General features: G+C 38.7%; 1 protein-coding gene across 1 annotated transcript in view; it reads left to right on the forward strand.

The window, feature by feature from the left end:
- tiam1a (TIAM Rac1 associated GEF 1a) overlaps positions 1-12,876 on the forward strand; it is a 61,647-nt gene that overhangs the window by 8,960 nt on the left and 39,811 nt on the right. Inside the window, exons 2-3 of the mRNA XM_008427225.2 lie at positions 8,850-8,952; positions 11,173-11,822. Coding sequence (XP_008425447.1) covers positions 11,180-11,822 — 643 coding nt within the window. The 5' untranslated portion in view covers positions 8,850-8,952; positions 11,173-11,179. The remainder of the gene's footprint in view (positions 1-8,849; positions 8,953-11,172; positions 11,823-12,876) is intronic.

Consider the following 12,876-nt stretch of genomic DNA (forward strand, 5'->3'; position numbering starts at 1 on the left):
TAGCTGTTTCACTCATGGAACTGCTTCCAATAACGTCATAAACAAGTCCAGACATGATTCTTGAATTATAGGTTCCCTATCCCTGTCATGACTCTTTCTCACAATTCTCAAAAATGGGATTTCTTTTTTTGAAAGGTCTTATTGGCTCTAGTGGCCTTTATTTGATAGTTAACCGACAGGAAAGTGGGCAATGAGAGATGGGGAAGACGTGCAGCAAAGGTCGCCAGGCCGGGAATCAAACCTGCGACGGCCGTGTCAAGGACCAAGGCCTCCATATGTGGGTTGCGCTTAACCCCTGCGCCACCCTGGGATTTCTTTGTTATTTAATTTTTATTTACACAGCACCTCTTGGTCTCCTTCAAGGACATATTTATACTGCAATTGCATGGAGAAATGTTGAGTGTTATACTTTTTGCTCTCATAATTTGTTGCTTCTTTTTGTTCCTTTGTCAATTTAGCATAACTTAAACAACAGCCTCTGTGTGTATAATCCCTTAAAAATTTAGATATTTAACCCAACTATGAAATTTTCAGAAGGTTGTACCACTTAAGGTTCAGATAAAACAGAGCTGTAGGTCTACTTCACTAGCCTTCCTCTGTTCTGCTAAAAGTCAACGTGGTTCTCCTGCCCTTGTGCCAGGTATTAACAGCAAGCATATCTTCACAGTTTTGTTTCACATATCTGCTTTGTTTAAAGTCATTGTAAACACTTAATCGATGCTGACCATAGCTAAAAACAAGTTATCTTCTTTCATAGCAGCTTCCATGTTGACTATATTGACTCAGTAGAGTTAATGTATGACATGCTCACTGATTGGACAGTGATCCGATGACTTTTTTGCTGGTTTTTGAACAAGCATTTGCTGATTAGAGCTGACAATGTGCATTTATTTTTGTTTATGAATTCGCTTTACAAGGGTGACAACTATTTGTATATCATACATGTGTAAAATGTACAAAATCGAGAACAGTCCTGCTTCAGGTTTGTCTTAGAAGTTTCTTCAGAGTAATCATCTGTATAATGTTTTTACTCTCCAGCCATATAAAGGTCACTATATGAACCTACAACAATTTCACTACTATATTTTTGTGACTCTTCTGTTGTCAGTGGTTAACAAGATCGATATTTTTGTCATCACATACCGCTCCTTAGGGTAAACGTACCACCACAGGCATTACAAACCTGAGCTGCTCTCCCCTGATAGTCTTACAGCCGCTCTGTCTCTGACAACAAATCAAGCCTGTTCATATCTGCCCTACTTTGAACTGACACAGCATCTATCTCTATCAGCCCCTCAGGACCTATCAGCCCCACTCCACATCTTTACCTCTCATGTTTCCTTCCACCTCAACACTCATCTGTCATCCATCTACCTGTGGCCCGTCACTCGACTCCACCGTCAGCCCACTGAATTAGCAGCCTCTCGTTCCCCTTTTAGCACCGTCCGCTGTTGATTTGACTCTCTTGTCTCTGTCATCCCATCCCCCAGTTCCAGCCTCCCACCTCTGTCTACCTTTGGCTCAAACACGCTCATCCCTCGTACTCACCCACTCAGCTGCCCTGTTATTTCACTCCCCCCCATCAGTTCACACAGGCCCGGCCTGAAGTATTACCTGCCATTTTAGCAGCATCTATTCCCATCTGTGTGTGTCAGCATTGGACTTCAAGGTGAAGTAAAATTGATTTATCTTTTGCCTAAATCACATGGATATGCCAAAACAACATAACTGCCTTGTTATTATGAAGTTAGCTACTTTTTCTTTTTACCACCATAGCACTTTTGAACGGTTAGTGGTTGGATCATTAACTTGGGGTGCTGGATATTAAAATTAGCCTTCGGGTTCCCTTGAGGCCTGTTAAGTAGGATTATGTTACTATTGCAATGTCTCCAAACCTAAAAATGAACTGCAGAAACAATTTAATCATACTTAAAAAAGACTTTTGGTCTCAATGCATAAAAAGTGTGACTTCTCTATGTAGTAAATCATAAATTTCACATAAGCTTTCAAAAGTTAAGTAAAAAAACGACTTTAAAGTATCTATAAATAAATAAATACAAATAATAGAAATAATTACAAGGGATACACAATATATCTCCCACTACTATGTTTGCAATGGAAAATCACAACATGCATATTCAGTTGATTGATTTTGATGCCTTATGAGGTGATTGTAACGTCTGTGCAATCAGTGCTTCATCAGGAATTATTCGTTGATTGAAGCAGGAGATTTATTAATATTTAACAACAACAAATGTTATTTTAGCATCTACAATTCAGCCTGCTGATGGATTTCCGGTGGTGTAGTACAATAATGCAGATCTACAAAGATTTAGTTGAGACTGACATTCCCTGATCTTGACCTTGACCTTGTCGTGTGTAAGATCCTGGTGTTAAAATATGCATCTTCAGCATCTTCAGGGGTTTTCGGATCTCGGAATGCTCACAGGGACGTCTCGTGCTCTGCTGCAGCTGTGACTGAGTTAAACATTAAAAGCTACATACATTCATTGACTCTCTCTGGCGTTTCACTCAATAAAAGGCTTGTGGAAGGAGCCGTCTTCTTTAAAATATGGTAATCCCAGACTGCAGCAAGCTGCAGAGAAAACGCAGCTAGATTCTGAGGTAAGAAGCGTACGACGTAAGCTGCTGGAGAGGCGAACGAGAGGCTTTAATGAGGTTACTGACACTTGAGGAGCCAACTGGAATAAAATGACTGGCAGTTTAATTCAAATGCATCTCTTCTTCACTTACTTTGTCCCGAGTTGGCACACTGACCCAAAATCTAAAATGATTTTTGTACTTTTTGGGTTGCAGATTATGTGCAGCATTAACAGCCATCTAATTCTGTGTTAAATCTTCAATTTTCACTTTTTTTTTTTGGCAATACTTGTGTTTTGTTCAACAAACTCTTCATCACCATGTCTCTGTTTGGCGATGGTAAAGAAAAGGTCCCAGAAAAATATGATAAATCTTCTCATCTCAATCCACTTAACTTTCTTGTTTTGGTTCAGAGAGAACGTGCTCTTTAGGGAAGTAAATAATCCTTTATCTTTCACCAGTTTAAACAAATGGTTGGATTTAAGAAGCTGCTCAAACTTGTGCTGGAAGGCACATTGTATGTGTCTCTCCGTCTGTGTGTGTGTTGAAGCTAAGAGTGGGGGGTAGTGGCGCGTGCCTTGTCAGATCCCAAAAGGATGAATAAGAAGCTAATCTCTGTCTTCCAGGGAATTCTGTGTCTCAGACAGTTTTCTCTCAGAGGATCTGTGGGAGTGCAGTGGAGCGTTGTCTCCCATGTCTACAATGGGATGTTTTCAGAGCCCTGCCTGTGCACAAGATAAATGCATTTCCTCCACAAACATGAACAATGCACCCACACACTGTACATAGGTATACACATAAAGGCAGGTGCTCATGGTTAGGTCTCTGATTCTTTTTATTTATTCTTTATTTATTTGGAGTACCAGCGCCTCTATATTTACACACCTTTCACAGTGTGCTCATTATATTCAAAAGAAAATGTGCATTATTCCAGGCTTGTGAGTGTGTACAGGTGACTTCAGGAAAATAAAGAAATAATATTCTTTGATAAATAGAACTTTTTGTCACATATCTGATTCCGCACTATGCTAACTTAACCTAGTTTTCTCCATCTAGAAAGGTTATGTAGAAAGAAGACTACAGACAGTGTGAGGGATTTAAAATGTTAGGGCAAAAGTATCAAGAAAATGATTAAAAAAAAAAAGTTCCTTAATTAATTACATAGATTTTAACATGTTAAAAATGTTAATGCAATAAATTACTCTTTTTTTAAACATACAAAATTTCTAGCTGGTACTTTTGTGTTTGCATATTTCTGGTATGCCCGTAAATCTGACACATAAGTGACATCCGTAAACCCACTAGGTGTTAATTTTTTCTTCTAAAAGCTGCCTGATAGGACACTGGGAATGATGAGTGCAAGTTGTGCAAAAAGGAGTCATCACAGAAGCTATTCAAACCTAAAATATGTCAATGCAAAGCATGTTACAGCAAGCAGAGACATACCCAGCGCTAATGTCAGGGGCCACTGTTCATATTTCTAAAGAAGAACTTTTTCAAAGAAGTCAGATGAATGATCTGGGATTCCTGAAACACTTGAAAGCTGAATGAGTATTATAGCACGTTGCACTATTCTGATGTTTGAATAACCTGAATAACAGATTAAAAACAACACATATCTTTGAGCTCATATGTCTTTTTGTCTTATAATTAGCAGCAAAAAGGATTTTTCAATTGAGAACATCGCTTCTTTTGACGATGTGTAGTTTTTGATTAAAATGCAACTAATTGTGGACCTCAGAACATAAGTTCAACATTTGAGTGGTTTCCAAGCAAATGTTCTCATTGCATGGAATATTATTTTTTCTTCTTTGCATTTCATAAAATAACACTGGGAGTCAAACATACTAATGTTGAATAGTTAATTAGTCAGGCAGGTAGCCAGACAACAGTTGGCTGGTTAGCTTGCCAAATGTAATTTGAATACTCTACCTCAGTAAAAATGGGAATTTATGATTATTTAAATATTTGCTGCTACCAAAAAATATTTCCAAACAGCCAGATTTATCTTTCTATTAATTTTGGTTAAACATTAGTCATATTTTAACAAGTCAGAGCAGTAGGAAGGAACATTGGAGTGATTTGGATGCCTTGGTTTTAAACCTTTGTAATGTCTTGAAAGTGCAAGCAAGACAGTAAATAGTTGAGAATTAATAGCTAGAAGCCAAAAAACAAAAACAACAACAAAAACACTAATTTAGATAGCTTGTCTTTACTATGATAGCTAAAAATTTCCTCACAATGTGAAGAGCCACAGTGAACATAATTGTTTTAGTTGTTGTGTCTTTGGTTAAGACTATAAAAAAATTACTTGGCTAATTGTTATGAAAAGTGGCTGAATTTTACCACCGACTCAGGTTAGATTTGCCATAATTTTATGCCAAAGCCAAAGAATTTTTTTTATATTAACACAATATTTTGTTAACAAGTACACACAAGATTTTGTGGCTGTGTTGTGTAATAATAGAAAAAACAACAAGTGTTTGATTACATTAGATGCGTCATGGTGCAGTCTGTGCCATGACAGCCTCATAATAAACGCAACAACACAAGTTTTGTTTATCCTCATTGATGCACAGTTGTACAGTAGAGCATCCGAGCATACGCTGTCTGAGTCTGCAGAGCTGAGATGTGTGTCATGTCAGGGTGGAGCTGGGAGAGACAGGTGGAGAGATGAAAAGAGCGTCGGGGGGGAAGTTTAGGGTGTGCCTGCTCTGTGACTGTTCTGACAAGCTTTTGGCATTTTTCCAAAGAGTGAGTGTATGCGTGTGAGGTGAAGAACCTGCTCACATTTCTTCCTGGATTGTGCAGGTGCGTGCGTGCGTACTGCATTGCATCGCATCGTTGTGCGCGTAACAGTCTGCTTGCCCGGGTGTCTGTGCTCAGGTGTGTGATAGATGTGAAAGCGTATAGGTGTTGATGATTCTTTAATGAAACCATCATGTTGTGGCAATAAGAGCCTGACGGCTCCGGCACAGCGGTGCTTTCTGACACCTCCTGCCTGCTCTGTGCGATGCTCTGCTTCTTCTTTATTATTCTGTCTCTTTTTAACACCTGGCTACTGGTGATAAAATCTGCGAGGAAAAGTCAAATGAAAACTTTAAAATGAAACAAAACATGTAGTTGTGTGTGTGTTTTTTTTAAAGTGTTCTCCCAACTTTTCTTTGTCTTCTCTCGATGTGTCAGTTTGCATACTCGTCCCTAAGTGAGCACGTCTGCATGATAATGATGCTGTGGCTGCTGTTGCGCAAGCTATTGTGCTGATGCATTCCCTCCACGTGTTAATATACTGCGAGAAATGAGAGGCTGAGAGAAAGAGAGCGAATAATTATCTTTCCCCTTTTGTCTCGGCTCCTTCAATTAAGCCTGAGGATAGGCAGACAGAGCACATGTCTACTTATCCACTTAAACCACAAAAACAATAGGACCCCCCCAGTTTTTCTCCAGTTATCTCTCCATTTTGTCTTGCACCACTTTCTCTTCTCACCTCGTCATAGCAAAATTCTACTTTCAGTGCTGAATCCCAGTATTCCCGCCCTCCCCTCTCTCATCGTCCTCCCTAGTGCGATTCGCCTAGAGCCTTGTTTCACCTACCCTTGTTACCCCCCCTCTCCACTTCCCATACCTTGCTTCGGGGCATAAGGAGAGGAACGACGGAGAGACAAAACATTTTAGTTTGCACATAGCCAGAGAAAAGAAAACACTTTGATTTCCCCTGTGTGGGGCTCCACTTGATTTATTTTTGCGTTTCTTTGGCCTGTGTATGTTTTTTTTTTTTTTTTCAACCTTCCCTTTACTAGACTGAAAACCAGATTTATTGCAACAATGATAAAAAAACAATTTTACCATCACTAGCTCTGGAACTTAAATACACCCTTGCTAACAATTTTATTTGTTCAAAGCTGTAGCTGTTCAGCTGCTAAGCACGATCTGTCTTTGCATAAATCATTATCATTATTTAATTCGGTTATTTTCAGAGGGTGGGTGGACGGCATGTGGGCTGACTTCATCAGAGCAGATGAAACAGAAGAGATGAGAAACAAAGGGCAAAGTGAGAGGAAGAGGAGGAGAAATCTCAGGGTCCAAGTTAAGCTTATATAAGTACTTCTCCAGGGCGGGGTGAAATGTGCTACAGTGGTTAAGCTGAATCAGATAAATACACATCCAGTGCATTGCAAGCTCATCATCATACACTATTTTGTCACTTTACAACCTCAATGTGTTTCCCTGAAATCCCATGAGATCAACACAGACTCATCTAAGTGGAAAGAAAAGAAATTAATAATAGGTTTTGAATTTTATTTGACTAAAAAAATCATCTGAAAAGTGAGTCAACGCTTCGTAGAGCCTGATTGTAACTGCAAGTGTTTCAAGGATATGTCTCTACCAGTTTTGTGCATGCATTGGCTGGCGTGTGAGCAATAATCCGAAGTCTAGCCGCATACTCTCAGTTTGATTCAAACTCCCACAAGTCCATACTAACAGATATTATTTAGTCTAATCAGTCTGAGTTTCTTCTCTTCTCTTGTATGTTGCTGTTCTACCCAAAGCTGAACCTCAAGTATTTTCCAGTTTTAAAACAGGTTTTCTCAGAAACTGCACTGAATTTAACTCCATCTAAGTTTCTATCGACTCTCACCAGCTTCCATGTCCCTGCTGGAGAAAAGTATTCCCAAACATCCTTTCTGATAAGGGTGGAGTATTCAGAATAATGTGGATTATCTCATTTTCTCAAAAATCTAACAAGGAAGATTTAATGTACATCTGTCTCAAATAAATAAACAGTGTTTGATTATAAATGATAATCCCCACTTATGACATTAATAACTGGAGTCAATTATTTGGAAAGGGCAATATATATTCATATCAGCACCGTAGACCTAAATAGATAAAAACCAATTGTTGTTTTTTACTTAAAAAAAAGAAGATGAAATATCTGCCTGAAGCACCATGTGAAGCTGTCATACAGACCATCAGCTGAGGGCTGAGGGCATACCTTCTGCCTTCAAACAGATAGATTTTTAATATCTCATACAGAATATGTTTTTCCTCTATTATCATATCTATCTTATTTCCCTTGAGAATCATAGTCAGATCAAATAATTGTCTTGGCACCCTGGAGAACAGCATAGTCCACAGCAGGTCCTGAACATCTACACTGTCCAAAAAGTGATGCCATTATGAAGATTTGCCAATTTTCTTTAGAAGAGCAAAATATTTAATCTGCCAGCTGGATATATGTCCACATCAACCCTCAAACAACCGCGCTTGCACTTTCGTGATCTCCAATCATTAATGCATAGAGCAGTGTGGAAATTAGAACCCAGCAGCTGAGGGCTGGTACCAGAGAAAATTAGGCTGTTTTGGCAAGACCAGGATTGTTCAGTAAACAGTGTGTATGGGTGAACACATTTCTTTGTCAGCTGGGAGACAAAGGGGTATTTTCCCAAAATGTTTCATGTCTGTGCATGCCTGCTTGGTTTGGGGTCGCAAGAGTGTGAGGGCAGATCTCAAAGAAATTCTAGGTGTGTAAATGAACACGGCAGCTTGGAAGTTTTTTTCTCATGTTCAGCTTTGGTCTTTGTTGGTTGTTTTCTAATAATCTGTGTTATCGAGACAATGAGTTAGATTTCGTAATTTGATTTGAAGAAGTATCCCTTTTATATATTACTTTTACATATTTTGTTCTTTCTAATGACATCTTTTAGATCGTTAAACACATTAATCTCAAACAAAAACATAAGAAAATATAAACTACATTTCTCAAATGAGGATTTGGTTTAACTAAAATTATATATGTATTGCTATAAGTCTGGACTTGCCTAGATCAATCCAGATACTTTATTTAGATTTTTTTTCTAAATTTAGAGGTGGACTTGCTGGTGTGCTTTCAATCACTGCCCACTTAATGACCCTTTTGCGGTTGAATTCAAAGTCATGAATTGATGTCCACATACATGAAATCCTCCAGGTCTTGAATTATAACAGGTCTTGTGTTTGAACTTCTAGTGTTATGCTGTTATTTTTAGTTCTGTGCTAGTTTTTAAGCAGATGTAAAAGGATGCACAGCATGCAAAAAGTTTCTAATTTTCTGTCATCAGTCCATGGAAACTTTTCCTAAGGGGTGAACAACTTTTTCACAAGAGGGTTTCTTGAAGATTCTTCATTTCTTAGTATTGGAAGTCCTTTTTGCTTACCATCTTTTGTCTGAAGCTGAAATGCCCTCTATCTGTTCTTGTTTCTTTTAGGGCAAAGTGTTTCCAGCATTTGAGCCTGTTTAGACTATGTTATTGGTGGAAGATCAAATCCCAGTAATGATGGGAAGATGGTGATCCGGTTCCTGAAACACAGGTGAATACAAGTATCTTTTGTTGCTTTGTAGATCTCACATTTTTATGAAGAAACCTGCACAGAAGATTTTCCAGCTCAAAAACAGAAAAAAAAAATTGTTTAAAAATTTTTGGTGTCCCTCTTTCTCTCTCTTCACAGCTAAGAGACTAATGGCGTGGGTTTGACAATGTGTGATTCACAGAGAACAAACTGATCTGACAGCAGCTGAGACAGCAACTACTTGAGCCTCAATAGCATTAAATAGCATTAAGCCTTAAGCCTATAGAAACACAAAGATTCTCCTACAATCAACAAAATATGCCCTAAAACATGCTTTGTTCACTTGTTTTAAAATTTGGGAATTTTTAGAGTTAGTCTTTTTTTTTCTATTACATAAATTAAAATAAAAATAAAATCAAGATTTTTCCATACAAAAACAGGATAAATAAATTGTTGCCACAAAACATGTGAAAGCAGCACATTTTCGGTTGACGTTCTCTTTAGATCTCTGTCAGTGTTGGACTCTTCTGTGCCGCAGTAACCAAATCAACTGACAGTATCTGACAACATATGGCTTAAAAAGCTGTCGGGGACTTTCCAGCTCACTTCTGGGCGTACTTGATCTCCAGTCTTGTTTGAATGACAGTTAAAGTATGCAAAGCACGACAACAGCTCATGGTGTTTAAATTTAAGCTATTAAGCGGGTCATGAAATTGCCCTTGCTGAATGCTGTTTTTATGTACAATCACCATGAACACAACTATTTTGGGTTTGTCATATATACTCTTTACAAGAAATTAAGAAAGAACTTGACATACTATATTACCATGATTGTAAAATTAAAAAAAGAAATCAACATTTTCCTGCCAAAGGTCTTATTCTCAGTTTTGTTTGCTCAGTTTTTGAACATTAGAAGGATCTGGCATGCTAGTTCTGTAGTGATGTCAATGAATTTGTTTAAAGCCAAAAAAAAAAAAAAAAAAACATTAGATAGAGCAAGCACAGGCACATCTCATGTTTGACTTTTCCTCCCAGTAAAGGAGTTTAGATTATCACAGTAGCACATTTATACACATGATAAAGATGGAGCTCTTGAAGATCATGTTTAAACTCTTGAATGTGTCTAATTTTATTTTTAAAGCCCATAAATAAAATATGTCCACCAATAAAATCACAGAGGCTAAAACGGTAAATAAAGAGAGGCTTTAAAGCAAAGCAGAGATAAAAAAAAAATAATAGAAAAACACCCATGAGATGATCGATATAAAAACATTGCTACTGGCAGTAAAAACTTCAGGCAAATGTCAGACTAAATAGATAGATCTGTGACTGTTTTTTTTTTTTAAATAATACAGGGAATCAAACTCATGCAGTTGTGGCAATAGGTTATTCAACAGCTTTGTTGTCCCAGCCTGAAAGGCTTGATTCCAAGTTGTCAGCCTTTGGCAGAAAACAATGTTTGTATTATGAGAATGGAGAGAGTGAGAAACAAAATGTTTAGTTTAAAGATTAGATAGATTTACTGGTTCCTGCCTTTTAACTGCTTGCCATGTGCACACAGATATTTTGTTTGAATTCAAGTACACTTTGCTAATCCCAAAAGAAATCTTGTAGGAACTCATACGAATTTCTTCAAAACGTTGTTGAGGCTAGTGATGGTTATGGACGGGAAGGAGGGAGCTCTTCTAGCGATCAGAATCTAAAACAGAGCTTTTATCATTTTGCTTGTTGTTGACAACAGCATTCTGAAATATTTGTGAATGTTTAAATGAGGCTTTGCATGTTGCTCCAATCTATTTCAAGCAATTGTTTCTGTTTTACTGAAAGATAAAGACGTAATCACACAACTAGTCTTTTATCTCATCCAAGCAAATGTTTTAAAAGGTGCATACATCTATTATCAATTAGCTATTACAGAGAGACTCATGCCAGTAAAGAACCAATCCAACTGCTTTAAGTGTCTTCACAAAACAATACCGGTGGCCAATGGCCATCAAAAGATCACTACATACATTTCAGAAAGTTTTTCCAGTGTTTACCCTCACTGGACAAAAGTCTCAAATCAAGTCAAGTCAATATAACTTCAAGGTCTGAGCTGGCCTCCTACCTCTGTTTTCAAAACAAAGCTGGAAGGGCTGTACTTAAATGTGGTTTTTTCCTAGGCTTTATTCAGGCTACATCAGAAGAGAGTTAAGAGAGTTAAGGCTTTGTCTTACGGTGGTTTTTCTCCTTTCTGTCCAGTTAAATCATGGGAAACGTGGAGAGTCAGAACGGAGACAGCAGTGTGTACGGAAATGAAGCGGTACACCTTTCTCGTAAACAAACATCCCGCTCGCTCCGCCTCACCAACAAGAAGTCGGTCACTCGCAGGCAAAGGCTCTCTTCGACTGCGAAGCAGGAGTACAGAAACTCAGAGACCTCCACTCGCTCTTCCAGCACACCAAGTATCCCACAGTCCTTAGCCGAGAGTGGACTGGAACTTTTCAATGGCACGGATGAGCTGGGAGAGTTTGGCGTCAACCCTCACTGGACACAACGCATCTCAATGACAATGAGGCCGGACTCCTATCAACATGAGGACGAGCCCGTGGCCACGCCAACTCCTGAGACCTCAGAGGCAGACACTATTGCTCAGGATGGAGAAGAGGACTCTATGGGGGAGGGAGATGTTCCTGGGGAAGAAAGATACCTCCAAAGAATGACTGAAGGTCCCAGAGATGGAGGAACTTTTAAAAAGAAGCGATCCAAGTCAGCAGACATGTGGAGAGAAGACAGCCTGGAGTTCTCTATGTCCGACCTGAGCCAGGAAAATCTTACCAGCACAGAAGACATAATCGACGGAGGAGAGGAAGAAGAGGAGGAGCAGTTCACACGTCTCAGAGGGAGTGCAGGTAAGGACAAAAAAAAGAAAAAAAGACATGGACATAAAAGACTGTTTTTTGCATGTATTCTGTCACTGTCCAGTCCTGTTTCCTTCCATATTAACACCAAATGTTATGCTTTCATTTTCAACCTCCATGTTCTCATTTGTAGGTAATATTTGGTTAGGAATGCATATATTTTACCAGAATTAATCATAAAAGTAGAAGATGCAAGCAGAAGAGATTGATTGCCTTCAGAATGCAGGCAATGAGAGAGGAAGGATGTGAGAAAATCATAGGCACTGGCTGAGAGGGAAAAATGATTTGAGATACTGTGCTGATTAAAGGTTCGTTGCTATCCATCACTTGCAGCAGTTCAGTTAATCACAGGTTTGTTAGTTTAACTGGAGCTCTGCAGGAGCTCAAGCAGTCCAACGTGACATCAGGCAGTGGCTGTTAACTTAACTGATGAAGGCTTAAAGGGCTCCCATAAGTGGTCAGATGGCTCAGCATAATGTATAGGCTTCGCGCATTCACACAAACACACCCGCGCACACACACACACACACTTTGGCAGTCATGATTCACAAGACACAAGCTTGCAATGCTGAAGTCAAATACAGGAATGGACACTGAAAGTGCAGAGCCTTGCAAAATAGTTCACACCCTCTGGACTTTTCACATTTTGTCTGGTTGCAACAATATCCTTCTTCATCTGTGTATGTTAAAGATGAGCTAAACACATCTGTGTTTGGAGGTTTGATGAAAAACATTAATGAACAAATTACATTATGAAGGCCAACGGACACACCAGACGGACCAACTGTGCATACAGGTCAAAAACTTTTCTTACACTGTGATCGATCAAACAATCACAGTAATAGTCAAACGACTTGTTTAAGACTTAATTCCATTTAAGAAATTAAAACTCTTTAAATATCTCAACCTACCTATTAATTAACAATTAATAATTAACATGACTTGCAACTTTAATGCCTTTTGTGAGACTCGGGTGGAAAGACTCTGTTATCCTTTTCCATCTACCTCAAAAATGTGCAATAATTTGCATTGGTCTGAAATATCC

Source organism: Poecilia reticulata, linkage group LG14 (genome assembly GCF_000633615.1).
Source record: "Poecilia reticulata strain Guanapo linkage group LG14, Guppy_female_1.0+MT, whole genome shotgun sequence".
NCBI lineage: Eukaryota > Metazoa > Chordata > Actinopteri > Cyprinodontiformes > Poeciliidae > Poecilia > Poecilia reticulata.